The sequence below is a fragment of the Ictalurus punctatus genome, chromosome 22 (assembly GCF_001660625.3).
Source record: "Ictalurus punctatus breed USDA103 chromosome 22, Coco_2.0, whole genome shotgun sequence".
In the NCBI taxonomy this organism is placed as follows: domain Eukaryota; kingdom Metazoa; phylum Chordata; class Actinopteri; order Siluriformes; family Ictaluridae; genus Ictalurus; species Ictalurus punctatus.
In genome coordinates this window covers 10,057,548-10,084,267 of record NC_030437.2, presented here as the reverse complement: position 1 = coordinate 10,084,267, position 26,720 = coordinate 10,057,548, and the positions used below count along the sequence as shown (strand labels likewise).

General features: G+C 40.3%; 2 protein-coding genes across 2 annotated transcripts; one reads left to right on the top strand and one right to left on the bottom strand.

Moving 5' to 3' along the window:
* Nucleotides 1-793: 793 nt before the first annotated feature.
* On the top strand, nt 794-5,455 carry coq2 (coenzyme Q2 4-hydroxybenzoate polyprenyltransferase). The gene is made up of 8 exons (XM_017451781.3): nt 794-876; nt 1,498-1,849; nt 1,982-2,148; nt 2,835-2,956; nt 3,229-3,314; nt 4,145-4,278; nt 4,401-4,589; nt 4,737-5,455. The coding sequence occupies exons 2-8, from the start codon at nt 1,543-1,545 to the stop codon at nt 4,887-4,889; spliced, it is 1,158 nt and encodes a 385-aa protein (XP_017307270.1). The 5' UTR covers nt 794-876; nt 1,498-1,542; the 3' UTR covers nt 4,890-5,455.
* Nucleotides 5,024-25,405, bottom strand: gldc (glycine dehydrogenase (decarboxylating)). The gene is made up of 25 exons (XM_017451773.3): nt 24,983-25,405; nt 24,739-24,817; nt 22,478-22,613; nt 21,880-22,044; nt 21,703-21,780; nt 21,456-21,603; nt 21,049-21,245; nt 20,338-20,434; nt 18,955-19,060; nt 18,724-18,863; nt 17,888-17,968; nt 17,685-17,782; nt 15,988-16,072; nt 15,857-15,898; nt 15,484-15,626; nt 13,467-13,542; nt 12,206-12,331; nt 7,681-7,830; nt 7,434-7,546; nt 6,576-6,714; nt 6,318-6,429; nt 6,119-6,214; nt 5,842-6,014; nt 5,648-5,728; nt 5,024-5,542 (listed from the first exon to the last, which is right to left on the bottom strand). Exons 1-25 carry the CDS (start codon nt 25,271-25,273, stop codon nt 5,405-5,407), a joined length of 3,090 nt encoding a protein of 1,029 aa, XP_017307262.2. The 5' UTR covers nt 25,274-25,405; the 3' UTR covers nt 5,024-5,404.
* Between the last annotated feature and the right edge of the window lie 1,315 nt (nt 25,406-26,720).

Below are 26,720 nucleotides of genomic sequence, written 5' to 3'. Positions count from 1 at the left end.
ATAAACTACCCCTGGTGTTGATTTATTTATATTGTATATATAGCACTTCGTACAGCATTTTGGTCAAAGGACGGTGTTTTAAATGTGCTCTATGAATAAAATGTACTTACTTTCTTACTTACTTTACATTTACATTTACGGCATTTGGCAGACGCGCTTATTCAGAGCGAGTTACATTTATCTCATTTATACTTTATATTATATTATATTGTGTACATTAATGTCTATAAGTAGGCCTATATGATATCCTCGTTTTGTTGATCTTTGCTTTATTCAACTAAAAATAAAAAAGGCGTGAGGGCAATATGTTAATAACGGATTTAAGAAAAAGAAAGAAAGAAAGAAAGAAAGAAAGAAAGAAAGAAAGAAAGAAAGAAAGAAAGAAGATATTTTCCACTGTAAACTGTAAAGTTCTACGCAATATTTACTGTAATGTATACACATGACCACGTGAGGGCGCTGAAAACAATCTTGCGGTGTAGCTCATGGTGACGAGCTGTTTACTACAGTAGTTACTTTAAAGTTAAATTCAAATCTGGATTCAGGAAGTCAGCTAAATCATTTAAGGTGTCGCAGAATAATTCAGATTTTATTTTAGGCTACATTTTCAACATGTACTATGAAAATAAAAGAAACATCAAAATTAAAATGTTATTAAACATTAAAACGGGATGCATGAAGAACAGTGTTAATGTTGTAAACATAATATAAATAATAGCATAAAATTAGAGAAGTTTATATTCTAATTAAATATTTAAATTATAATTGTAAGCATTTTTTCCTCAGCGGAACCTAGTAGCAATTCGATGTTTCCGACGGGACAATTTACCTACAGCACACAAATCCTTCACGTTACCTACATATCACAACATTAATGTAAGTCGGAAAATACGTACATCAGACAGTAATTAAAGTATTTTTAGAACTGTGTTGATGTTGTATATTTAAAGTGGCTTCAGTCCATCATTGTGACATAGCATGTTAACTTGTAGCTGTTTAGCAAATGTTCATTAGCTGTTCATTCAGCTCGTTAGCTGTTACACAGTGGAAAGAATGTAAACAGTAAAGGCGACGGTTGATAATGAAATCTCAGTATGGTGAATGAGTTACACTTGCTCTTATAAGTAATAAATAAGTTTCAAACAGAAAATCATCCAAAAGAATGATAGTGTTATTTAGTTTGCTGTGGATTGATTGATTGATTGATTGATTGATTGATTGATTTAACTTACTTCCATAATTAAAATACGGACCTGTAAAAGTCACCTGGTGGCTTCGGCATCACATAGTAGTATATAACAGTAAAAACAGCACATAATAATAAAAATAATAGTAATATAATATGTTTAATTTATATAGCACCTTTCCCAATCCCAAGGTCACTTTACAGTTGTGGAAAAGGAAACACACTAAGATACTAAATAATAAACAGACTGAAAAGCATTTGAATAAAGAAATTCCCCATGTTTTTTTGTTTTGTTTTTTGTTCTGTTTCAGGTGTTCATTGACATGTAGGCAGCTGTCATTGTCACAGTATTCAAGATGATGTGTGCTAAGATACTGACACTGCTTAGCTCACACCCATTACGCAGACTTCCATCACAGACGTGTTTCACTTGTTTTACGACTCTCCAGAAGGACAGGAGAGATTACAGTACTGTTTCACTTGCATCAGGATCCTGTTTTATTAAGACAGACTTTCAGAAACAGAGAAGGAGTTTGTCAGACATACTTCGCTATGGTCTTAACAACAAAAGATCTTTCAGCCTGAGTCCTGCAGGGATAGTAGATGCATCTCCAGTGTTTGTTCAGCCATACCTCCGCTTAATGAGATTGGACAAACCGATTGGTGAGCTTATGTGAAGCAAACACATGTCTGAGTACATTGTTATCAAAACAGTCCAGACATCACAGGACCTCACATCACCTCAGCAATATTATACATGTGTCACTGCCTGTTTTATGTGGTTTGTGTTGGTAGGGACATGGCTGCTGTATCTGCCGTGTACATGGAGCATTGGGCTGGCGGCGGACCCGGGCTGCCTGCCTGACCTACACATGCTTGCACTGTTTGGGACTGGAGCTCTGCTGATGAGAGGAGCGGGCTGTAGCATTAATGACATGTGGGACAGAGACTTCGACAAGAAGGTATTCTTTTCATGTGCCGCTGGAATGCAGCTGTTATTCAGTTTAATTCAGCCTGATTGTATGTTTAACCCTTCCTTGCATGTCCCCCCCCACAACAATTCAATAGGAGTCAAATCTGGTGTTTTAACTAGGCCATTCCATAACCCTCCATTGCTCTTTTTGAGCTATTCCATGGTGGATTTGTTAGTGTGCTTGTTATCAATATCCTGTTTAAAAGTCCACTTTCAGTTCAATACTTTAGTGACGCATTTACTAAAAGTTAAGTATCAGACCAAAGCCAGTTCTTTCTGTATTCACTTTTGCATATTCTTTTTTTTTTTATTCTTCCCTATACCTTCATACGGTCTATAATTCTCTTTTATTATGTCTTAAACTCTTTGTAATTTATGTGGCCATACCACTGTAGTCTTACTACTTCACAGAAGCAACATCAGGGCTTTTCAAGCTGCTGTAAATGTCTTTTTTTTTCTTCTCCTTTCTATCACTGGTTCAACAGTCTGTTTTAGGCCACTCTAAGCTTTACTCTTCTCAATTGATAAGAGTTTGTATAGCTTCTGTAATTCTTTTACATGGCTCATTTTCACAATATCAAATCATGTTTTGGTAGTGATGGGTAAAAGTGTATAAGTATTGATTGTAAGTCATCTGATGTTGTGCAAGGTCTTGTACTACTTTCTACTCTTCAGGTGTCCCGGACGGCCACGCGGCCCATAGCTGCAGGACAGATCTCTCAGTTCCAGGCGCTGGTCTTCCTGGGAGGCCAGTTGAGCTTAGCTCTGGGGGTCCTGCTGTGTCTCAACAATTACAGGTACTTCACTTATCTTATATTGTACCTATTATTTTAATTTGAGTGGTTTTTAGTTGGGGATTCGAATCCCTGCGACCCTGTGTGAAGATGGATGGATGGTTTTTAGTGTTTTCAGCCACTCTAATGGCTTTCTAGTTCTTTCATTCCAGTAACATTTTATTCACTTTAGTTTTACATTAGTGTCACCTGTCACTTACTCAGTCGATGATGTCAATGCAATACAGTGCAGTACAGTGCAAGCACTGTATAACATTTCAATTGGTCTGTTTCAGCATAGCCCTTGGTGCCGCCTCGTTATCGCTAGTTGTCACCTACCCTCTAATGAAGAGAATAACATACTGGCCTCAGCTCTTCTTGGGTATCTTCTACAACACTCACATTACAACATACACTAATTTAAAGGAAAAGTCCACCCTGAATGACTTGCTTCTTAATCTTTATAGTTTATAGCACGTGATATTCAGTGTCAAATTCGGAGTTTACTTTTTAGTTCTTCTCCTTCCATCAGCATGTTGGTATGTTTTTACTACATTATGCACAATGCCATTTGACTACCTGCTGATAGTGGTGTCAGTGGGATTTAACCATTGTTTCAGCTTTACCTAAAGAGAGCGATGCAGCAGCGCTTTAGTACTTTAATCTGTCCAGCTTTCTCAACTCCTCATCTGTACACTCTGCCCCAAACAGATCAGCTTCCAAAGCTTCAACTTGCATGTTAATACCACTGTTAATTGTATCACGCTTCTCATCTTGTAGATCACTAACTAGCCGAGTCGAGTCTTTGCCGTCACTCAGTGCAACTGCATTGCATTCTGGAGCATTAAGTTCTCATTAATATTACCTTGAACATAACTGGAAAATGGTGAATGAGAAGTTCTTGCTCTTTTATTAGCAGCTAACCGCTAAACCTGACCATTATCCCTTATGTGTGAGATTTGTTCTTCTGTTAAACGCCATTGTAACGGCATTAACACTGTTCCCTGTGACATCGTTGCGACACATAACCTCTAACGTTTCACAGGATTAATGAAAATAAAGCCCCAACCAAAAAATTAGCACCAAAAAAAAAATCACTAATCGCATCACAAATATTTCAATATAAAAATAATTTAATGTGTTTCAGGGAGGACATTTCCTTTACTGTGTAAATTAGATTAGTGCAAAGTCTTAAGACACTTTTCTTGCTAGGTCTTACCTTTAACTGGGGAGCTTTGCTTGGCTGGTCAGCCGTGATGGGATCATGTGACTGGTCAGTGTGTCTGCCTCTGTATTTCTCTGGCGTGATGTGGACGCTGATATACGATACCATCTATGCCCATCAGGTACTTTCTAGTTTATTGTATTGTAAAGTGATGATGCTTTGTAGCATGGTTTGAATAGCAGGGAACCTGGTTTGTGTTGCATGAATTTGGGATTTCTAAACTCAATATTCTGTACTGAACAGGACAAAGAGGATGATGTTAAGTTGGGTGTGAAGTCCACAGCCCTGAGATTTCAGGAACACACCAAGCCCTGGCTGAGTGCCTTCACTGTGGCCATGCTGTCTGGATTAATACTGGTAGGCACTAATGCAAACCAGACCGTCCCGTACTATGTAGCCGTGTCTGCAGTTTCTCTTCATCTAGCACGACAGGTTAGTATGGTTCAAAATTTTGAAACTTATTTTTATTTTTCCATTAATTTTAAGAAATGAAACCACACAATTGTTATATTAAGATGCAGTAATGTTATAAAGTAGTGTCTAACCATTTTCTTCCCTTCCAAATGGTGTGACTTACAGATTTATTCTTTGGACATCAACAGTCCTGAGGATTGCTGGAAGAAGTTCGCCTCCAATCGTAATTTAGGACTTTTGTTATTCTTAGGAATAGTTCTTGGCAATTTGTGGAAGAGAAAGGATAGTCAATATGAAACAATTAACCCCCCAGGCTAGTCTAAAAAAAAAACAAAAAACAAAAAAAACCCAAAACTTGTTTTTTAAAATTATGTAAATACGAATTATGCTTAGTCATAATCATTGATTTAAAACATTTAGTAAATTTTAATAAACAGGGACATGATACTTAATTTGTTTTGTAATTGTTACATTTATTAAAAACAATAAAATCAATGTGGACATTGAGAACAGAGACATCAGGTTACATCTACATACACTCAAAAGAAAATCCTTACACATTTAAAAGAGTTTTTTGTTTATACATGGAATAAAATATAACAAACCTGTGCAAGCTGATCACTAAATCAAGTATATAAGTTGATTCAAGGGAATGAAGTTTAGTCAAGGAGTAAGTTGTTTTAGTAGACCTAAAGAGAGCAGTATATTATATGCAGAACAAAAACAAGGCACCAGATGAAATTAAACACAGAATTCAAAAGGACAGATGTGTTGTATGTGCTGAAACTGTATTATTTGGTGAAAGTGAGTGAAGAATGTTTGTTGGGAGGTGGTCACGAGGATGCGCACTCCTCATACGGAGATTCATAGCTGTCCATCGGGGGGCAGGTGCACACGAGATGCTGGTCACCATAGATGTCATCAATCCTCGAAATTGTAGGCCAAAACTTGGTTTCAGGTCTCACAAAAGGCTGCAATAAGACAATAAATGTTGGTTCCAGTTGTAAAGTAAATATTTTTTGTATAGATTATATAATAAGTTTTTCCTGTATATTCAAAAGGAATAAGATACATACCATTGGGAAAGCAGCAGACTCCCTAGAGTAGGGTCTGTCCCATGTGCTGGAAGCAATGCATGCCAGAGAATGAGGAGCCATCTGTGTACAACATCACTGTGTTGAGTCTTTATGGCCAACCATTGCATTGTTCAGTGTTCATTTATTGCAGAATACTTAAAAGCAATTAGCTCAACTATACAGTGATTGTGTACCTTTAATGAGTTAACTCTAGAATCCATCCTGCCTGACTCGATGTCCGCAATTTCCTGTCGAATGGCCAGCAGAGAGTCGCAGAAACGGTCCAGCTCGGCCTTGTCCTCCGACTCAGTGGGTTCAATCATTAGTGTTCCAGTCACAGGCCATGACATTGTAGGAGCATGGAAACCTAGTAAATGTTTCAGAAATTTAGTACATTACTAATAATTAATACTTGTACACGATTAATTTCAGAGGAAAAGCTGAGTTCTTAAAAAGTTGATAATCCTGTACCATAATCCTGTAATCTTTTGGCAATATCCACTGCCTCGATGTTGGCAGTCTTCTTGAACGGTCGAACATCCAAAATAAATTCATGAGCAACGAAACCTGTAAAGAAAGCATTTGTTTTTTTAGAAAAATCTCTATTAAAAAACAAAACTCTAAACTACCAGCAAGTATAATGACACTATCCATCAAAACTGGTATTCACCTTTAGAGCCCCTGAAGAGGACCTTGTAATGGCTTTCTAGTCTCTTTGCCATATAGTTGGCATTAAGGATTGCCACCTCTGTTGCATGCCTTAGGCCATTAGCACCCATCATCTACAAAAACAATAAACAAAGTTTATTATTATTATTATTATTATTATTATTATTATTATCATCATCATCATCATCTTAAAAGCCACACTAATTTATCATCATGTTCTGCTAATAGCCGCCCCCCCAGGCTGACAGAGTCACATTACCTTTATGTAGGCCCAGGAGATGGGCAGGATGGCACTAGAACCCCAGGGGGCAGCACTGATGGTGCCTAGTGAACTTGTGTTGCTGCACTGCATGTTGACCACTGGGTGGCTTGGCAGGAATGGGGCAAGATGCTCCTTCCTGAAAATTGTCAAAAGTTTATAAACACATACTTCACTTTGGCTATGACTTTGAGTGCACACATTTGAACAGGACAGACAAACAAATAAATAAATAGCAACAAGACATTTAGTGTGTGTGTGTTCCGTCATTATCACAACAAAAAATTACAAAAACTGAAGGAAAAAAAAGTTACATTACAAGTTACATTTGTTAATATTTATTAGTATACAGGGTGTCCCATAAGTCAAACATCATAGGGCTAATGTGTATTTTTATATTTTTAAAGACCATGATGCATCTGAGCAAGAAAGAATGACTCCAAATAATTTGAGTCAAAGGACATCAAACATTATATTGAGGAAGTTCTGTAAATGAAAGCTTTCGTTTTGAAATTTTTTCCCCTTCAATTTCCACCTGTGATTATGGACTTAAGACACCCTGTATCTGTTCTAAATTAACGAAATTCATACACTTCTTTAAATCAGGTTTGAAAACTTTGAACAAAAACTCATGACAAGTCAAGTTCTCCCCAAATTTCTTTCCCCCCCTGTTGATTATAAAATGATTCTTTATCCATTTTGATGCATCTGAACATTTCAGATTGCTGTCTTGCTGCAATATACACCCACAGTATATTTTTAACATATCTTTTGTGAACAGTGCAGTTGCACAGATATAAACCTCACTAGAATGTCAAAAATGACTCAATAATATTAGAAAGAGAAACTTGAACTTACACTCCAATTGGACCCATACCGGGGCCTCCACCTCCATGAGGAATACAAAAGGTTTTATGAAGATTCAGGTGAGAAACATCTGAGCCATAATCACCTGGCCGACATAATCCCACCTATTAGAACATGTCAGAACATGAGCATACAAATTATGCTCATAATTATGTAAATATGTTAGCGTAAATTGGAATCGTTTCAAGTCCCACCAAGGCAAGTTCAAACAGTTTTGTTAAGGGATGTTTTTCCTCACCTGTGCATTCATGTTAGCTCCATCCAGATAGACCTGTCCGCCATTCTGGTGAATGAGCTCACACACTTCACTAACATTCTCCTCAAACACACCATTAGTTGAGGGATATGTGATCATTATGGCAGCCAGGTTTGCTTTGTGTTTATCAACCTGTTGATGGAAAAGTTGAAGGAATCTATAATAAAATGTCCAGTAAGAAAGGCAACTCCATGGTATAAAGTAAGTACTTGTTATAGATTTGTTTCAGACTTCATAACATGTAACATTGCAAATCTGGGCCTTATCTGCATACCTTAACAGATAATATTCAACCTTAGCATCATTCACACTTGTATTCATAGCTGGAAACCCGGTGACTACTGTGAATAGGGCAGCTGGAGTACAGGGAAGACTGGAGGACAGCCAGGAAAGACCACATTGGGAATGGGCATCTGGTAACAACCCAGTAGTCTCCAAGACAGAAACGCCATATTTACTATAAAGTCAACATAGAGAAGACAACCCATAGGCCTTTCCAAGAGGTGGGATGAAAGATGGGCCTTATCGGATGGATCATATGGAAACAACGTGAATGAATATGGATAACAAGAGGAGCCTGCGGATATACGGGTGCAGGTGGAAAAAGATGGCCACATTTAGGGGACTGTGAATCCACCAGGGAAGAGCAAAGTGCAGAGGGAAAGGCCAAGAATAACTTTACACTGCAACGTCCTATTAGACATGAGTGACCAAAAGCCAGGTCTAAAACCACAGTGCCAACGGACCCACCATTGCCGAGGGAAGGCAGGTAGGTGAGGAGGAAGACCCTGTAGTGGAACGAAAGAGCAGAGAGAAGACCAGGCACCAGCTAGGAAGGACAAACCGAAGTGGCCAAATACCAGTGAGGCAATCGCATGGCAAAGACTGGATACAGACCTGAGTGGAATAATGGAAAAACTGTTTGGAGAAATTCTCTACCAGGAGTGTAATGTCAGGTTCGGCATAATTCCCACTAAGAAAAATCACTGCTGCAAGACAAAAAGGGAAGCAAGAGAAAGACTGAGCAACTGGTGAATCAGCGAGGACAACTCGGAAGGAACTGGAGAAAGGCAACACCAGGCCAAAAAGAAGTTCTCAAAGCACTGTGGAAGGACAACAAGCAGAGGCTTGCCAGCCTGAGGAGGGCAGGAAGAGGAAGGAGAAAGAAACAGCCAACTTCTACATGAATCCCTTCAAGCATGCCAAGCAGCTGTTGGAGGAAGCAACGAGTGGGAAGCTAGAAACGAGCAGGGAGGAGCTGGAAGAATACATCAGAAGGCAGTACAGTGGCCCAGCAAGGTATGAGCCATTTGGTTCACCAGGGTACGTGCCTCGTCCAGCACTACCCGTGTCCCAGTTTAACATCTTGTCCCCCAAGCTCAGTGAAGTCAAAGAGGTCATAAGAAAGGCCAGATCATCAGCAGCTCCAGGCCCCAATAGGATACCCTAAAAGCTATATAAAAACTGCCCTGCAGTGCTGAAGCCGCTGTGGAGCCTCATGCAAACCATCTGGAAAAAGCATTGCATCCCATCGGAGTGGCTAAGAGCAGTGGCTATATTCATCCCCAAGGAAAAGGACTTTAGAGTGATCAGCCAATTCAGGAGCATTGCCTTGCTCAACGTTGAAGGAAAGTTCTTCTCCATTTTGGCACAGAGAACAACTAGCTACGTCACAGAGAATGGTCATGTTGATTCCAGCTGCCAGAAGACGGGGGTCCCAGGTTTTCCAGAATGTGTGGAGCACTCGTCTGTGATTTGGGAGCAGATCTGCACATTGTTTGGCATGGCCTTGAGAATGCGTATGGATCAGTGCCACATCAGCTAATCAAGCATGCTACCGAGTTCTTCCACATGCCTGACATCAGGAGCCTGGTCTCCAATTACTTCAAGGACCTGCAGATGAGCTTTGCCCTCCAAGACTTCACTACCGGATGGTGGCAGCTGGAGGTAGAAATTGCCATGGGATGCTCAATCTCCCCCATATTGTTTGTATTGCCTTTGAGGTTATACTCATTGGAGCAAGACAGTTGGTGGGATGAGTCAGATTGCCATCGGGACAGAAACTGCCCCCCTGAGAAGCTACATGGATGATGTTACTGGCCTCCTGCCAACAGCACCATGCAAAGCTAGGGTGCTAAAAAGGATTGATGAACTGATGTCCTGGGCATGGATGAAGATAAAGCACGCCAAGTCTCAAAGTCTCTTGGTCAGGATAGGGGTTAGGAACGATAACACCATCTTTGTCGTGGGCGGTGAGAAAATCCCACTGCTGGCTGAACAGTTCATCAAAAGCCTTGGGATACAATACATGGCCGAGCTCTCTGTTAAGCACCAGGGGAAGAGTGTGCTGAAACAGCTTTCTGACAGTCTGGCAAGGATTGACAAAGCTAGCTTCCAGGAAAGTACAAGGTGTGGTGCTACCACACCACACTGAATCAGAATAATGTGGCCATTAAAATTGTGTTATCCACAGTAAGCAAGATGGACGGGAAAGCCAACTCTTTCATCTGAAAGTGGATGTGCTTGCCATGATCTGAAACTGGTCTCTTTGGGAAGAACATCTAACAGCTGCCGCTGCAAACCATCAGCATGGGCTACAAGCAGGAGAAGACCAGGCTAGTGTTACAGCTGAGAGAGTCTAATGACCAGGCAGTACGGAGTATAAATGTCCAGGTCCACAAGGGCCACAAATGGAAAGCCCATGCTGAAGTCGATCTGGCAATTGGCAGGCTGCAACACAGATCATTGTCAGAGTCCACACAGGAAGGACATGTCTTGGGTGGAGAGAAGCTCTGCGGGTATGGTCCAAGGTCAGGAGCAAAGAGAGGAAAGAACTGGTAGTGTCTGAGATGACAAAGATGGAAGACAAGCATTATAAGATCTATGTGATCTAGGTGGCGACATGATCAAGTCCTGAGCAGATTGGCTGAGATGCTGGAGAAGCTTAGACAGGTCATCAGCAGTGGTCATCTTTCATCAGGGTGTCAGCACATCCAATTTGTCAGAGAAGAAGGGGGCAACATAAGCGTCATGCCAAGAGTTCCTTCAAGGAAAGTTCCTTTTCACCCAGGACTGGAGAATGAGAGTCGAACTTGGCAGGTGAGATCATAGTGATGTGGTCCATTGGCACCAAGACTGGGCTCCTCTTCAAGCTAACGGTCCCTTGGAAGGAAGGAATAGAAGCTGCCTTTGAGAGGAAGAGGCTGAAACACTCCGAACTTGCCGCTGAGTATAAGGAGGCTGGCTGGAGAACCAGCATCTACCCGGGTTTGTTGGAGCATCAACTGTTCGCCTCCTGAGGAATATGGGAGTTACTGGAGCAAACCAGCAGAAGGCCCTGAAAGACCTGGCTGAAGAGGCCTAGAAAAGCAGCTTTTGGCTCTGGGTGGGGAGAAAGGGTAGTGTTGGGGTAGTAACACCTAACCCAAGGTCTAATTGCAGGGGGTTGCACTGCGCCCACCTCCAGGAGATGTTCCGGGGTTAAAGAAGCGAAACATTGTTGACCAGACCAAGACCAAGACAAAGATTGAACTCTTTGGCCTGAATGGCAAGCATCATGTCTGGAGGAAACCAGGCACCACTCATCACCTGGCCAATACCATCCCTACAGTGAAGCATGGTGGTGGCAGCAACATGCGGTGGGGATGTTTTTCAGCAGCAGGAACTGGGAGACTAGTCAGGATCGAGGGAAAGATCAATGCAGCAATGTACAGAGACATCCTTGATGAAAACCTGCTCCAGAGCGCTCTGGACCTCAGACTGGGGCAAAGGTTCATCTTCCAAAAGGACAATGACCCTGAGCACACAGCCAAGATAAAGGAGTGGCTACAGGACAGCTCTGTGAATGTGCTTGAGTGGCCCAACCAGAGCCAACTGAACATCTCTGGAGAGATCTGAAAATGGCTGTGCCCCGACGCTCCCCATCCAACCTGATGGAGCTTGAGAGGTCCTGCAAAGAAGAATGGGAGAAACTGCCCAAAAATAGGTGTGCCAAGCTTGTAACATCATACTCAAAAAGACTTGAGGCTTTAATTGGTGCTAAAGGTGCTTCAACAAAGTATTGTGCAAAGGTGAATACTTATGTACATGTGCTTTTTTTTGTTTTTTATTTTTAATAAATTTGCAAAGATTTCAAACAAACTTCTTTCATGTTGTCATTATGGGGTATTGTTTGTAGAATTTTGAGGAAAATTATGAATTTAATCCATTTTGGAATAAGGCTGTAACATAACAAAATGTGGAAAAAGTGAAGCGCTGTGAATATTTTCCGGATGCACTGTATGTGTGAACTTGTTTTGCATAACATTTTCCTTATTAATACAAGTAGCACAAAAATGGCAGCTACAAAAATAAATAACCAAGTACACATTATATATTAAGCCTTACAGAAGCACTATATGCCCTATATGTTAATATAGTAGTCAGTGATGAAGAGGCAGCCAAACATCATTGTACTCAGGTGGAACAAGACAGAAAAACAAGATTCTTATATAGTATAATCCTGTACCAATGCCTTCAGGTGAGCCACATCAATGCTGCCATCTTTGTCCACCTCCACAACCTGGACTTTCATACCAGCCATTTGAGCACTGGCAGGGTTCGTTCCATGAGCAGACTTGGGAATCAGGCACACCTGAGATTTAAACACAGACAATAAGCCAAAACATTTTTTGAGCTGTGTGGACATGACACTTATGTTTAAAATTTTTTATGGCATTTGACAGACAAAATCTAATAGATGTACAGTAAAAGGCTCAAATTAGAATGGGTCAGGACTCATCAACAGTGTTACTGTGCTAAATAAATCTTATTTTTATAACCGGTGCTAAAAAAAGACAATTTGTATACAACTTGTACAATAGCCGGAGTCTAACTTGAATTATCAAATCTATCAGAGCTCTGATTACATCGAAATCAAACCTATCAGTGATATGTGGACATCAATAAAAAACATTCTTAATAAGACTTCAAATGTGATTTTCAACTACAAAACAAATTAAAACTATTTAACTGTACAAGGATACTGCTCCACAGAATCCTTTTTATACTTCATGATCACGAAAGGCAAACTAAACAGTCAATGCCCCTCAGGTTATTAATGTGGGGGGGAAAAAAACAAACAAAAAAAAACACCAAATATGGAATTTTGCATGGAAGCAAAAATACTGCAAGCTCCTGCAATGTGCTGGTTGTCGTACATTTTATTTGCTCAACCATGGCAGTTTGGACCTTGGCTGTTTCAGATGTACTGTCCACTATCTAAGATATGATTTCAAGTGAGTGTTAAAACCTATAATACAAAACAATGGAACAAGTGATAGGGATTATCTTGAACAGTGTTTCTTCCTCTGTCTCACGCTACCATCGTCTGCTTGTGCAAGTATTCAGCCCTGTCATTTTTATCATTGTCTGACCATTCAGTTCAGAACAAGCACAGTAGATTGCAGTTCTTAAGTTACAATATATGCAAAGTGCTGAACTGCCAAAAATGAACAATTCCATGACGGTTACAAGTTTAATCTATTTGTGGGTTTGTCAGGCATAACCAAACTAAATTGGCTGTTATGTAATACGCCTGTCCTTATCTCTTTCCCACTGTGTACCGGTACAAACAGGCATTCAGATAATTCAAAGAGGGACAATCATCTGTAAAGGTTTTATCTGTTCCCAGCTGGTCATGGTCTTCCTTTTGTTCTGTGGCTTGATCAATTTATGTGGGTTCTGTTTTAGATTAGTTACCCATTGACTACATGTACATAGACACTCACACTTCTGTGGGATTCTCCTTTGGAATTCAGATAGGCTTTGATAGCAGCCAGGCCAGCATACTCTCCCTGAGCACCACTGTATGGAAAAGCAACACAAGATTCAGGCTGGCATGCAACTCTGACTCAGCAGATCACAGTTCAAAGTTCTTAAGGACAATATCTCACTGAGGATAAAGTGCAGCATGACTGTATTAGGTGTTAATCAACCTGTGCTTGGGTTGTCTGAAGATTCACCAAACATTAACAGCCCTCATATCACAGTGCCGTTTAAATCAATTAATTGTTTGCAATGAACAAATCAAACAAAAGCAATTGAAATAGTTCAACACAATGAATGCTTCAAGTGGTTTCCCCGAATTCAACTGAAAAATGCGACTTATAATGATTTCTACAGTTTCAAAATTATTCAAACCCCTGAATAGAATCCTTCACAACAGCACAAATATGCAAAACAGGTGTTGTCTCACGCACACCTGATGCAACTAATCAAGGGGTTCATTAGTTGCACCAGGTGTGCTAGAGCTGGAACACATGAAATATCTGAACTGGCGAGGGGTTTGTTGAGTGTACGCTACCTGGACGGGGCAGAAAAAGGAAGCCATCAACGGCTGCAACCAGATTTCTGAGAAGGCAGGTTGAAAAAGACCTGCAGCAAGACTTGGTGGCAATAGGCACTTTCAGTTTCAGTGAGCACAGTAAGGCCCATAAAAAATGCAGAAGTTTCCATGCCAGAAATCCAGACATACACTACTACTGACCCAAAGGCACAAGAAAAGTTGGCTCAAAATCATAAATAAGCTACAGAAGTTTTGGGATTCTGTTCTGTGGAGCGATGAAATAAAACTTGAACTTTTCGGCAAGATGGATCAGTGGTATGTGTGGAATAAGAAGAATGAAGAAAGAACACTATTTCTGTGGTGGCTCAGTGATGCTCTGGGGCTGCTTTGCATCCTCTGGCACTGGAAACCTGCAGCGTGTGATACTTCAATGGATTCATTGAAGTATCAGGAAATCCTAGGAGAAAACGTCATGCCGTCTGTGGCATACAACCATACCTCAAATTCCACCAAGGCTTGGTTGCAGAAGAAGTCCTGGAAGTTTCTACATGGCCATCACAGTCACCTGACTTGAACCCCATAGAAAATCTCTGGCGAGATTTGAAGAAGGTGGTTGCAGCACACAAACCCAAGAATATTACTGAACTGGAGGCCATTGCTCATGAGGAATGGCTAAGATTCCTCAGGAGCGCTGCCAGAAGCTCTGCATCTTGTTTGCAGCAGGTCATATCAGCAAAAGGGTGTCTACTAAGTACTAAAGATGCTTGTCATGGAGAGGGTGAATAATTTTGAGACTGGAGAAATCATTATAAATTGCATTTTCAGTTGAATTTGGGGAAACCACTTGAAGCATTCATTGTGTTGAACTATTTCAATCGCTTTTGTTTGATTTGTTGGCTGAAAAGTCTGTACATTTTGAGAATAAACCTGATTTGCAATGGGAGTTTGCAACTCTACATTATGATTTCTATAGTAACAACTCATTCATAGGGACTCGTATAGCAGACAGTCCTCATAACCTAAGCCTAATAATAAACAGATTAAAAAATGTCTTGTTCATTAACAAAGAAAACATATCATTTTTGGTTTGATCAAGTTATCTCTAAGGAGACATTTATGAAAAGAGTCACCAGTATCAGCACTTTGTATTAGTAATGAACGAGTTTCCAGGACAGAGGACTTCCTGGTTTTTCACTAACATGTGTGAGCGAAAAGGAAAAAAACATAAAGAAAGGCTGGTAAGGGAATGACTGTTTATAGCTCCTCTAATGCAAGTCAAAACAAGAACCAGCTACTCTAACTTCTCTAACTACTGGATGTTCCACAATGGTAAATCTGTAAACTACAATTAGATAAAAAATATGATGTGTCGTTCTTCAATAAAATGAAGATAGCAGCAATTGGCAAATCATTTAGCAGCAATTGGCAAATCATTTCAGCAGATGCAGTGCTTGCTGTACCTGTTTGGTTGAAAGGAGATCTTGTCATATCCTGTGATCTCACAAAGATCTTTTTCCAGTTGTTGGAAGAGCTGCTGATAACCCTCTGCTTGATCCAGCGGCACAAAGGGGTGGATGTTAGCAAACTCCTGCCAGGTGATAGGCTGTCAATGAGTAAAAAAAAGAAGAAAAAAAAAGCGCATTTTCATGAATGAGCTGGCTTAGTGAGGGTCAATTAACTGGAACGAGCAAACAGCAAAGCAATGGCCTACACATTCCAAAGCATGTAGGAAACATGGTCTTGGTGACAGTACACGTTGTTGTATTTGAGCCTGACAATGGCACCAAGGCAATCAGTGATTGTCCTGCGTAAGCCAGAATAAGCATGACTCACCATGAGTTCAGACGAGCTGTTCAGCTTCATTGTACAGGATCCCTGCATTTGAAGACAGTTTCAATGGTATGTTCACATAGGCATAATGAGATAATATAATACGTATTCAAATCGGCTTCTGCCTGACTTACCAAAGGAATCATACTGTGTACAAGAGAAATATCTTTATTCTCCAATCTTTTCATATAGCGCACAATGTTGGTCTCTGAGTGATAACTGAAAGTGCAAAACATTAACTAGTTAATTTTGTGCATATGAAGAAAAGCTAAGCTGAACAGAATATACTGAAACCTAATGGGAAAACTAGTCTGGCTCGTTCTCCAGTGTGGTAAACAGCATTATACGCCAGTCAGCCATAACATTAAAACCACCTGCCTAATGTTGATCAATCTTGTGCCGCCAAAATAGCTTGGAGGCATGGACGCCACAAGACCTTTGAAGGTGTGCTGTGGTATCTGACACCAAGACTAGCAGCAGATCCTTTCAGTCCTGCAGGTTTCAAGGTGGGGCCTCCATAGATCGGACTAGTTTGTTCAACACATGCCAACAGATGCTCGATCAGATTGAGATCTGGGGAATTTCGAAGCCAAGTCAACACCTTGAATTCTTTGTCATGTTCCTCAAACCATTCCTGAACAATTTTTGCAGTGTAAGGGTGCATTATCCTGCTGAAAGAAGCAGGATAATGCGAAGAAGGGGTGTACTTGGTCTGCAACAATGTAGAGGTAAGTGGTACGTGTCAAAGTAACATCCACATGAATGCCAGGACCCAAGGTTTCCCAGCAGAACATTGCCCAGAGCATAACACTGCCTTTGCCGGCTCGCCTTCTTCCCATAGTGCAGCAGCTCTTCTGTGGGATTAGACCAGGTTGCTAACCTTCATTCCCCACGCACATCAATGAGCTTTGGGCACCCATTACCCAATCACCAGTTGTCCTTCCTTGGACTACTTTTGATATGTACTAACCACTGCATACCAGGAACATTCCACAAGACCTGCCATTTTGGAGATGCTCTGACCCAGTCGTCTAGCCATCACAATTTAGCCCTTGTCAAAGTCACTCAGATCTTTATGCTTGCCCATTTTTCCTGCTTCCAACACATCAACTTCGAGGACTGACTGTTCAATTGCTGCCTAATATATCCCACCCCTTGACAGGTGACACCATAATCAATATTATTCACTTCACCTGTCAGGGGTTTTAATGTTATCGCTTATCAGTGTAAATAATTTAACTAAACCAACAAAGCCCTCTGGCCAAGATTAGATAATATGCAAAAACAATGTTTTGCAGTTTTATAATTTTAGGGAAAAGAATGGTCATGTTTGGATGTGACCCATTCTAATTAACTAGCTGTCTATGATTACCTGTGAAAGTAGGGAAGTCAGTCAGCTATGTAGTTTTTCCAGACAGGCTTTTGGATGTTATACCACATGCATAACATGCACTGTAATATTGGGTTGTGTGGTTTATAGCTATGTTTTATTCAGTCACATTCTGTCCTAATCACAAACAGCCTTGCCATTGTGTTTTGCAATCCCAGATGTTATCCTGAATTTCCATGCTGTACAAAACTTGCAAAACATATTAAGTAACAGTAAAATTATTTTTGCAGATTCTCTCTGCTGAGGTCATCATTTAGAGTGCCTTTGACACTAATGTATTATCCCAAATAATTCAGATTTATTAGTTATTAGCTATTCTGCCATGATTCAATTCCTAATGTGAATGTAAAGCCTTCCCCACTGAAAGAGAAGGTCTTAATACTTTGCATGAGTAAATATTAAATTAGCGCTTTAGGAATAATATAAGACCTCATCACAGACCTGTTGAACACTGGGTGGGTGAGGAACTTGCTGGTCCTCTTGAAAGGACTTGCAAGCAGGCCTTTGGTTCTCTCACTCATTTTTTCAGCAATAAGTTCCTGAAACAGAAATCAACACAAGTAATAGTAAGAAGGTATTGTTTACCAAGTACCAAATGCAAATTATCATCATGTAGCTCATGTTAGGCTTCTCTGGGTACTCACAGCAGAAGATTCACATCCAAACACCCAGAGCAGATCATCTAACTCTCTCTCTGTAATGGTTTCATCCAGAGACACTCCAAGCTGAAACCATTCAAAGAAAAATATTTTAAATGTTCAAAGAGACCTTTAATAGGAATGAATGGAGTCATATACAGTGATGCTTGAAAGTTTGTGAATTTTCTATAATAATGAATAAATATGTCCTAAAACATCAGACCTCTCAGAAGTCCTCAAGGTAGACAAAGAGAACCCAATTAAACAAATGAGACAAAAATATTATACTTGGTCATTTATTTATTGAGGATAATGATCCATTATTACATATCTGTGAGTGGCGCACACACACACACACACACACACACACACACACACACACACACACACACACACACACCTCATCCTGCCTGTTAATTTTTTTTACATCTTGCATTCATTCACATACTCACAGATGTAATATTGGGTAATTTTCCTCAATAAATAACTGACTGTTTTAAATAAGAACAGGGTGCTCAATCACACCTGATTTCATCCCACTGATTGAAAATCACCTGACTAATTTAACATTAAAATGAAACTGCTAATCCTAGAGGTTCACATACACTTTTGCCACTCACAGTTATGTAATAATGGATCGTTTTCCTCAGTAAATAATATTTTTGTCTCTATTTAATTGGTTTCTCTTTGTCTACTAGTAGGACTTGTGTGAAAATCTGATGATGTTTTAGGTCATATTTATGCAGATATATAGAAAATTCTAAAGGGTTCGCAAAGTTTCAAGCATTACTGTAACAATTCAGTGCAAGTGCTCCTCATAAACACTGCTGGAAAGGACGTACCATTCCTTCACCATAGATTCGTAGATTGATCTTGCGCTGTGCAGCCTTCTCCAGAATGTCTTTGGCAGCAACACCACAGTGAATCTTCAGTGTGTCAAAAAAGGTTTCATTCTGGAGCTTGTGTCCAGCTCTGATAAGTCCTGTGATGGGAGGAACATGACTGATAAATTAGAGACATTAATGACAAACTTTGATTTGAGTATCAAAGAATGCGAATGACTGATGACAAACCCTCAGCAAGAATCAATGTTGCTTTGTGAGTCCTTTCAGCAATGTGCCTCAGGCCTTGTGGGCCATGATACAGTGCGTACATTGCAGCCATGTTTGCCAAGAGAGCCTGCGAAAATATTAAACAGATGAGTCACTCACTTTACAGTTGCAATTAAAATGATTCAACCCCCATTGCAAATCATGTTTCATGTCCAAATTTACAGATTTTCAGCCGTTTGCAATGAACAAATCAAACAAAAGCAATCGAAATAGTTCAGTAGAACGAATGCTTCAAACAGCTGCCCCAAATTCAACTGAAAATGCAACTTCTGGCAGCGTTCCTGAGGAATCTTATACCATTCCTCATGAGCAATGGCCTCCAGGTCAGTAATATTCTTGGGTTTGCGTGCTGCAACCACCTTCTTCAAATCCTACCAGAGATTTTCGATGGGGTTCAAGTCAGGTTACTGTGATGGCCTTGTAGAAACTTCCAGGACTTCTTCTGCAACCAAGTCTTGGTGGAATTTGAGGTATGCTTGGGATCATCGACCTGTTGGAAGGTACAATGACACCCAAGCTTCAGCTTCCTCACAGACGGCATGATATCCAGGATGTCAATCTTACCTTCCACATGCTGCAGGTTTCCGGTGCCAGAGGATGCAAAGCAGCCCCAGAGCATCACTGAGCCACCACCATGCTTGACTGTGGACAGAGTGTTTTTTCTTCATTCTTCTTCCTCCAGACACACTGCTGATCCATCGTGCCGAAAAGTTCCCGTTTTGTTTCATCGCTCCACAGAACACAAATCCCAAATGGCTTATTTATACAATTTTGAGCTGACTTAGTACGTGCCATACTGTGCTCACTGAAATCTCAGTCCCTGTTGCCACCAAGTCTTGCTGCAGGTCTTTTGCAGTCACTCGACATTTTTTCACAACCTGACTTCTCAGAAATCTGGTTGTAGCCATTCATAGCTTCCTTTTCTGCCCCGTCCAGGTATTTCATTTATTTTCTGCCCCTAGCCAGTTCAGGTATTTCATGTGTTCCAGCTCAAGCACACCTGGTGCAACTGATGTAGCCCCTGATTAATTGCATCAGGTATGTTTGAGACAACACCTGTTTTGCATTTTTGTGCTGTTCTGAAGGATTCTATTCAGGGGGTTGAATAATTTTGAAACTGGAGAAATCATTATAAGTTGCATTTTCAGTTGAATTTGGGGAAACCACTTGAAGCATTTGTTGTGTTGAACTATTTCAAATCTTTGGTTTGATTTGTTCATTGCAAACAGCTGAAAGTCTGTAAATTTTGACAATAAACCTGCAATGGGGGTTGAATAATATTGATTGCAACTGTATATATCTGTATTTATACAGATTATTTATACTACAGTTACAGTTTTGCACCTGAGCTGTGCAAATGTTGCTTGTGGCTTTGTCTCGGCGGATGTGCTGCTCTCTGGTCTGCAGAGCTAAACGATATACATCTTTTCCAGCAGCATCCCTGTGAACGAGAAGGAAAGAGATGTAGGCACACACAATATGTACGCACAGATATGTCTGCAAATTGTATGCACATATTTAAAACACAAAATGGTCGATTTACTGAAACAAACGGTTTCTTAGATTTGTGAGTACATTTAAACTCAGCTTTAACCACACTTACACAAAGCACCCAGCTGTGGAAAATAACAGACTGATAAATACAAATGGGCAGTGTATTAAAGATTTTGACTAATCTGACTTCACTGAAGGAAGCTGCACACCATGTCATTTGTAAAGAATGCCATCAGAAAACCAATTGCGTTAAATTGAAGGCAACGGCACTAACAAAATATAGTTCTTTTTAGGTAACCGTACTATATAGGGTTAATTGTGGGCGTGTCCACATTTCAATGCACAGTGACAAATGTGTAGGACAGCTATGAACAATTGGTACTGATTAACTTCACTGTTTATACATGTGTTGTAAATGAAGAATAATTAAATTTAGCACTGTTAAAAGCTTTGTCAATATTACCAAATTATATCAGTGAATTCAGCCAGGAAGTGTTTACAAATCACAATTTTGAGTGCATAAGTCAAAAAAGTCTTCTAGTCAAACAAACAAAAGTTCACCTTGTGACTCCAACCATCCTTCCTGGCATCATTCTGACCAAGTTCTCCTTGACTGAGAAGAAAGCAGCATGAGGTCCGCCATAGCAGAGAGGAACGCCAAAGCGCTGGGAGCTACCCAGAGCGACGTCCACCCCGAATTCACCAGGCGGACGCAAGACACAAAGTGCCAGCAAATCGGTAGCGCAGCAAGCCAGAGCCTTGAATTGAAATAGAATATGATGCAAAAGAACAATTGTTATAGCAGACAGTCAAATGGAGGGAATTTAAAAAATAATTATCAGTGTAAAATGTATCAAAATGGCAAAAAATAATCATATCCTCTGGTTTCCTAATTTTTTAGTTATTTTTTTTTAACAAAGTTATAGAAACTGTCAGTACATTCTACAGTCCTATTGTGCAATACATACCCCACCCTTATGGGCCCGATCCACAAGTTCAGAGAAGTCTTCCACCCTGCCTTCAGTGTCAGGGTACTGGAAGAGCACCCCACAAACATCCTTTCCACTGAAGTCCATCTCATGTGGCAACTTCAGCATAGTCTTCACCCCGATGTAGCTACAAATGACAAAAGGTCACAAATGACTATAAGCAGCTTTTTATATGCGCAGACTATATGGTTTAACTCAATAGTGAAGCTCAATCAAGGTGATGTACTGGGCTCTGGTCTGCACCACTGCAATGGTCTGTGGATGACAACGGGGATCAATGTAGAAGATCCTTCTCTTGTTTTGCCTACAGATATAAAGCAGTCAATGAGCCTCATAGCCAAGCCAAATTAAATGCAGTATTCCAGACACATTTGGAGGCTGTTAATTCTCCAAGTCTTCTAACCTGTTGCAGAGCTGCATGGCCTCCGCAGCAGCAGTGCCTTCATCCAGCAGAGACGCATTGGCCACTGCCATACCAGTGATGTCACACACCATGGTCTGGTAATTGAGCAGACTCTCCAGACGACCCTGCGCGACTTCCGGCTGGTACGGAGTGTACTGGGTCACCCTGTGAAGAGAAAAGTTTTAAACAGAAATGTATGACCTAAAATGGCAGTTAGAAATTGTATTGCGGCCCTAATATGCATAATTAACAGATGAGTAAAACAGTAGATGTGCATTACAGTGTAAAAGTTTTTTGCAAAAACTTGCATAATTTGATCATGAGATTTTAATGAGAGAAAAGCCTTAACCCAGGATCTTGTGTTTGAGTCACAGGATTTAACTCGAGCATGCTATTCACAGGACACAGAGGTTTTATAAGAGTTAGCTTGTACTTGGACTGGCTCCTGAAAACCCATGTGGAAATCATCACTCCAACTAGTGTGCCAGATTCTGCATGCAATCTGCATATCTCTGCATTTCTTTACTAATAAAATCTCTTTCACTGCACTTCGGCTTGCTGTTGAATAACAGGCATAAAAGGGATTAGCAGGACACACCATCCAGAATTTTCCAGAAGATTTCTCTGTATGGCCGGGGGCACTGAGCAGTTGTAATAACCCATTCCAATGTAGGACCGCCAAATCTTGTTCTTGGAAGCAATCTTTTGGAGGGACTCGAGAATTTCATTCTCACCTGTGAAGAGTCAACATAATCATTTCAACCTTAACGTTTTAAATAAAACCATTTTTTTCTGGTTCAGCAGGACATTTGAAAAAAACAAAACAAAATAAAACGTGGATTCACACAAGGAAGGGTTTGTTATCATGCTTTGTTGAACAAGGGCCATTCTTCCACGTGACTCCACTGGGGCCACAAATAGCTAACCATGAACATAACTCAACTTGACATTCAGGAAAATGCATGAATAAGGCCTCTGGGACAAGAAGACTTTCACACAAAGGGGAAAAACCCTTGAGGTGCAGCACACGAATGAAACAAATTATGCATAACATTTGTTTAACATGATAATGCCTCAGATCTAGTTGGATGTGTTAAGTCTAACTATTAAAATAAGTATAATGGGGTTATGCAATAGGTTACTGCCCAAAGCTTATTTCCAGTAACATGTTGTGAAGTGTTCCGCAGGATTACTGTTTTTTTATTTGCATGTCAATATTTACATGTAATGCTGTGGAACCAGTTATTGATCAAGTAGGGAGAGGATGATGGGCACATGTGGGCTGTTTCTTGGAGTCTTTTGGAACTAGTTTAATTCTTGTTGCTCGGATGCAATGGCGCATGCTGGAATTCCCACACATTGTGAGGCAGCTTAGTAACACAGCAACTTGGCACAGCGTGGACAATACGGTAGTACAGACTGAAGCACACACATTGAACGCACATACCCATGCAACAAAATCTGCTAATCTCAGGGTTTGGATTGACACGCACATCAGATTTGTTCCCACTTGTTTTAACTATGCAGTATCACGCCATGCAGCGTGTCTGCTGTGCTGAAATGTTCTCGTCTTACCATCAAAAATCACACCGAAACAACAAACATTCTGCCAGGTGATTTCTTACAGATATAAATCAAACAGGATAATAAAATTTTAACCCTATTTTATTGACCTGGGATAAATACATTTGATACCACAGTTGGCTAAATTGGAGTGCTTTTTGTTCTAAATTGGGAGATCTGGGTAGCCGTTTTTAAATAACTTGAATTGTTCCCCTCCTGTACAAAAGGTTACATCTGCTGTTCATGTGCAAATCTCTTACTGGATTGGAAAGCAAGCTTTGGGCAGTTGAACCAGCAAAATCCAGTATGGGGGGCATTCAAAATCCCCCATGGAGCTCTTCAGCATGGCTTGCTTTATCACTACAATACACACTCACGGAACTGACATCTGGGTACTCACTGAACTCACTCAGTTACTTAACAAAGACCAAAATCATGAAATGATTTTTATTTATTTTTTACTGATATGACACAAAGGTCGCCTGCATAATATGATTAACATCTACGTTTACCCTCCCCCCCATTATCTTTTAATCCAAACAACCCTAAACACTCTCTTCGACAAGATAGAATTTACAGTCTGGTTCATACCAAGAAGGTCTCTCCAAGGGTGTGTGTAACACACATATTATATATATATATATAATATATATATATTTATATAAATTGTGGGCTGAACAATACATATTCAACCTTTATTTTTATTTTCTACAGAAAAGAGACCATAAAGTTGAACGAATAGGAACAAAGAGATTCAGTGCCACAGTCAGTGCTGTATGTGATGTAATGTAAAGCTGACTCTAACCAGCTCAAACTGGCCTTGTGCTCCAGCAACTCAGGCTGAACTTTGGCTTGCTATCCTACTGGCAAGTTCGTGCTCCTTGCAAATAAAAAATAAAAAAATCCCAACTCCAAATATGTGCAAAGGAAGACTTCAGAGTGGTAAACAGCCAGCCTGGCTATTGGCACACAGCGAGCGTGCAGCCTACATTCCACCACAGACACTGCTGTTTGTTCAGATCCGGTTCGTCAGAAACATCCCACGTTCACGCCTCTGACCAGAGTAGAAACTCTTACTCTTTTGTGCGTGTGAGCTTCAAATCATCTCCAAACTTCGTACGTGTCAAACTTATTATGTGCATGCAAAACAATACATGCACCACACACCCGTTTAGTCTTAATCTCTTACCAAGTCTAGGATTCAGTGATTAAATTACAATAACAAACCGCACGTGCGTTCCTGCCTCACGCACGAGCCACTGCTGGAGTACAAACACGTAACGGTGGAAAACTTACACACTGGGTCGTCCATTTTCAGATTTCTTTCCAGGCGAATAGATGATGGGATTGTGTTTTCTATTAGCTCTGACATGGACTGAAACCAAACGGATAAAAATGTAAATGCATCATTACACATGCATCACATATCAGGCTGGAATTCATAACTTTACAGAGCTGCAAACTGTAACTAGTACAGATGGAAAGTGAGTAAATTAATTCGAGACTGTTACAAGGGGATGACGGTATTTTCTCAACTCACCCCAAGTCCCAGAGTGCTGAGCATCTCGGTCTTCTCTTTGTCACCAGGTCCAATGTGTCTTTCGGCAAAATCATCATGTCTCGGCAGAATCCTGTCAATCATTCTCGAGCCTAAAACCGCGCAGGTTCTCAGCTCGCGTGAATTTGTTGACTCGTTTGAAAGTTTTGTTTTTGCTTGTGTTTTCAGGAATGCAATCCTCTTCCCACAGGCGGTTTTGTAGGTTTTGTACTGCACGCGAGTGCTCACCACTCTGCGGGTCAGAACCGACCAGGATCTCACGCAGCTCTGCATTTTATTTCCAGCTTTAAAAAAAAATAAAATTTGAGAAACCTGATAATTGTTCAGTCACACGCCACTCTGTGCAATCTACTGATGATTTAGCTACTGATGCGAAGTTTCTGGTGAACTGATTTAAAAGTATCTGGGTTGTACGCCTCCTTGTTATACAGCGAGCAGCCAATCAGTAAGCAGATGCGCCATAACGCATGGCAAACCCCGCGCAAAAGCCCCGCCCCCTAAACCCCTCACGTGACCGCGTGCACTTAACTTTAAACTGTTGTGGTCTGATGATGGACAGTACTTATTTGGTCATCAATAAATATAAATATATAAATACAGAATGTGACTTTTGGATTTATGTTAAATCAAAGTGACCAGCTTAAAACTGTTTTATTGCTATGAATATACATCTTTTTAATCTATAACTAGCTTAAAACTGTTTTATTGCTATATATATATATAATTATATATTTGTTTAATCTATGACCAGCTTAAAACTGTTTTATTGTTTTGAATATAAATCTTTTTAAGCAATGACCAGCTTAAAACTGTTATTGCTATATTTCTCGGTTTCTGGGTAAGCCTGGTTACTGCTGGTTTGGAGGGTGATCCAAACAGGTGACAAGTAAAAGGAAATAAAGTGTGCTGGTAAGGTGTGCCAACACAAGACAATAGCTCCAATTCACCTTGGCTAAGACTAAGCAGGTCTCTGTTGAATCTGTACTGGAGATACAGTAAGTGCCATTCTCTTCCAAAAGATATTCTCTCAGTTAGTATTTTGACGATTGTGGTGGAGAGTGCTGTCTAACACCTCGCTCCAGAAACCTCCAGCTGTTCAGTTGGGTTGAGTTCTGATGACTGCCAAAGCTAAAGCACATACTTCCCATCATTCTTTACTCATCAAACAATTCATTAAGTCCTTGTACCCTGTGGATAGGGGCGGGGACATGCAGGCAGTGACCACTCCCTTTAGGATAGAAATGTTTCATCATAGGATAAAGGTGATCAGTCAGAAGAACTTAGTATTGATTCGAAGTGATGCTTAGCTAGTGTACGCAGACAAATGGTCGACACTATGTATATCAAAAATTTATTTTAAAGGCTTAAATATGCCCCAGAGTCTACAGGTGAATATATCAGAATATGTTGTTCTTCTCTTATTTAATTCCACACTGACCATAGTCAACTTTTTTTTCTTAAATTCATTAAAAAAAAAAAAAAAAAAAAAAAAAACTTATAGATAGCTTGATGAACCAATAGCTTTGCGTGCTTCCACTGCCTTTCTGCTCTTCTGCAGTCTCTTTTTAGTCTTACAATGGAGATACTATTTCTCCAAGGGGCAGCCTTTAATTATCCCAGAGTGGTTAGAAATGACAATGTCTACTATCTTTGGTTCATTAATAGCTAAAACATATGAGATCACCAGATCCAGTGTATGGTTATGTTTGTGTGTGGGTCC

Excerpts from the sequence above, each read along its gene's own strand:
- coq2 (XM_017451781.3), top strand. The coding sequence starts at position 1,543 with ATGATGTGTGCTAAGATACTGACACTGCTTAGCTCACACCCATTACGC. Across the intron at positions 2,957-3,228 it reads CTGTGTCTCAACAATTACAG|CATAGCCCTTGGTGCCGCCT; the intron begins GTACTTCACTTA and ends GGTCTGTTTCAG. Across the intron at positions 4,590-4,736 it reads CTCTTCATCTAGCACGACAG|ATTTATTCTTTGGACATCAA; the intron begins GTTAGTATGGTT and ends TGTGACTTACAG.
- gldc (XM_017451773.3), bottom strand. The coding sequence starts at position 25,273 with ATGCAGAGCTGCGTGAGATCCTGGTCGGTTCTGACCCGCAGAGTGGTG. Across the intron at positions 16,073-17,684 it reads ACCCACCCAGTGTTCAACAG|TTATCACTCAGAGACCAACA; the intron begins GTCTGTGATGAG and ends TTGCACTTTCAG. Across the intron at positions 7,831-12,205 it reads TGGCTCACCTGAAGGCATTG|GTTGATAAACACAAAGCAAA; the intron begins GTACAGGATTAT and ends TTCCATCAACAG.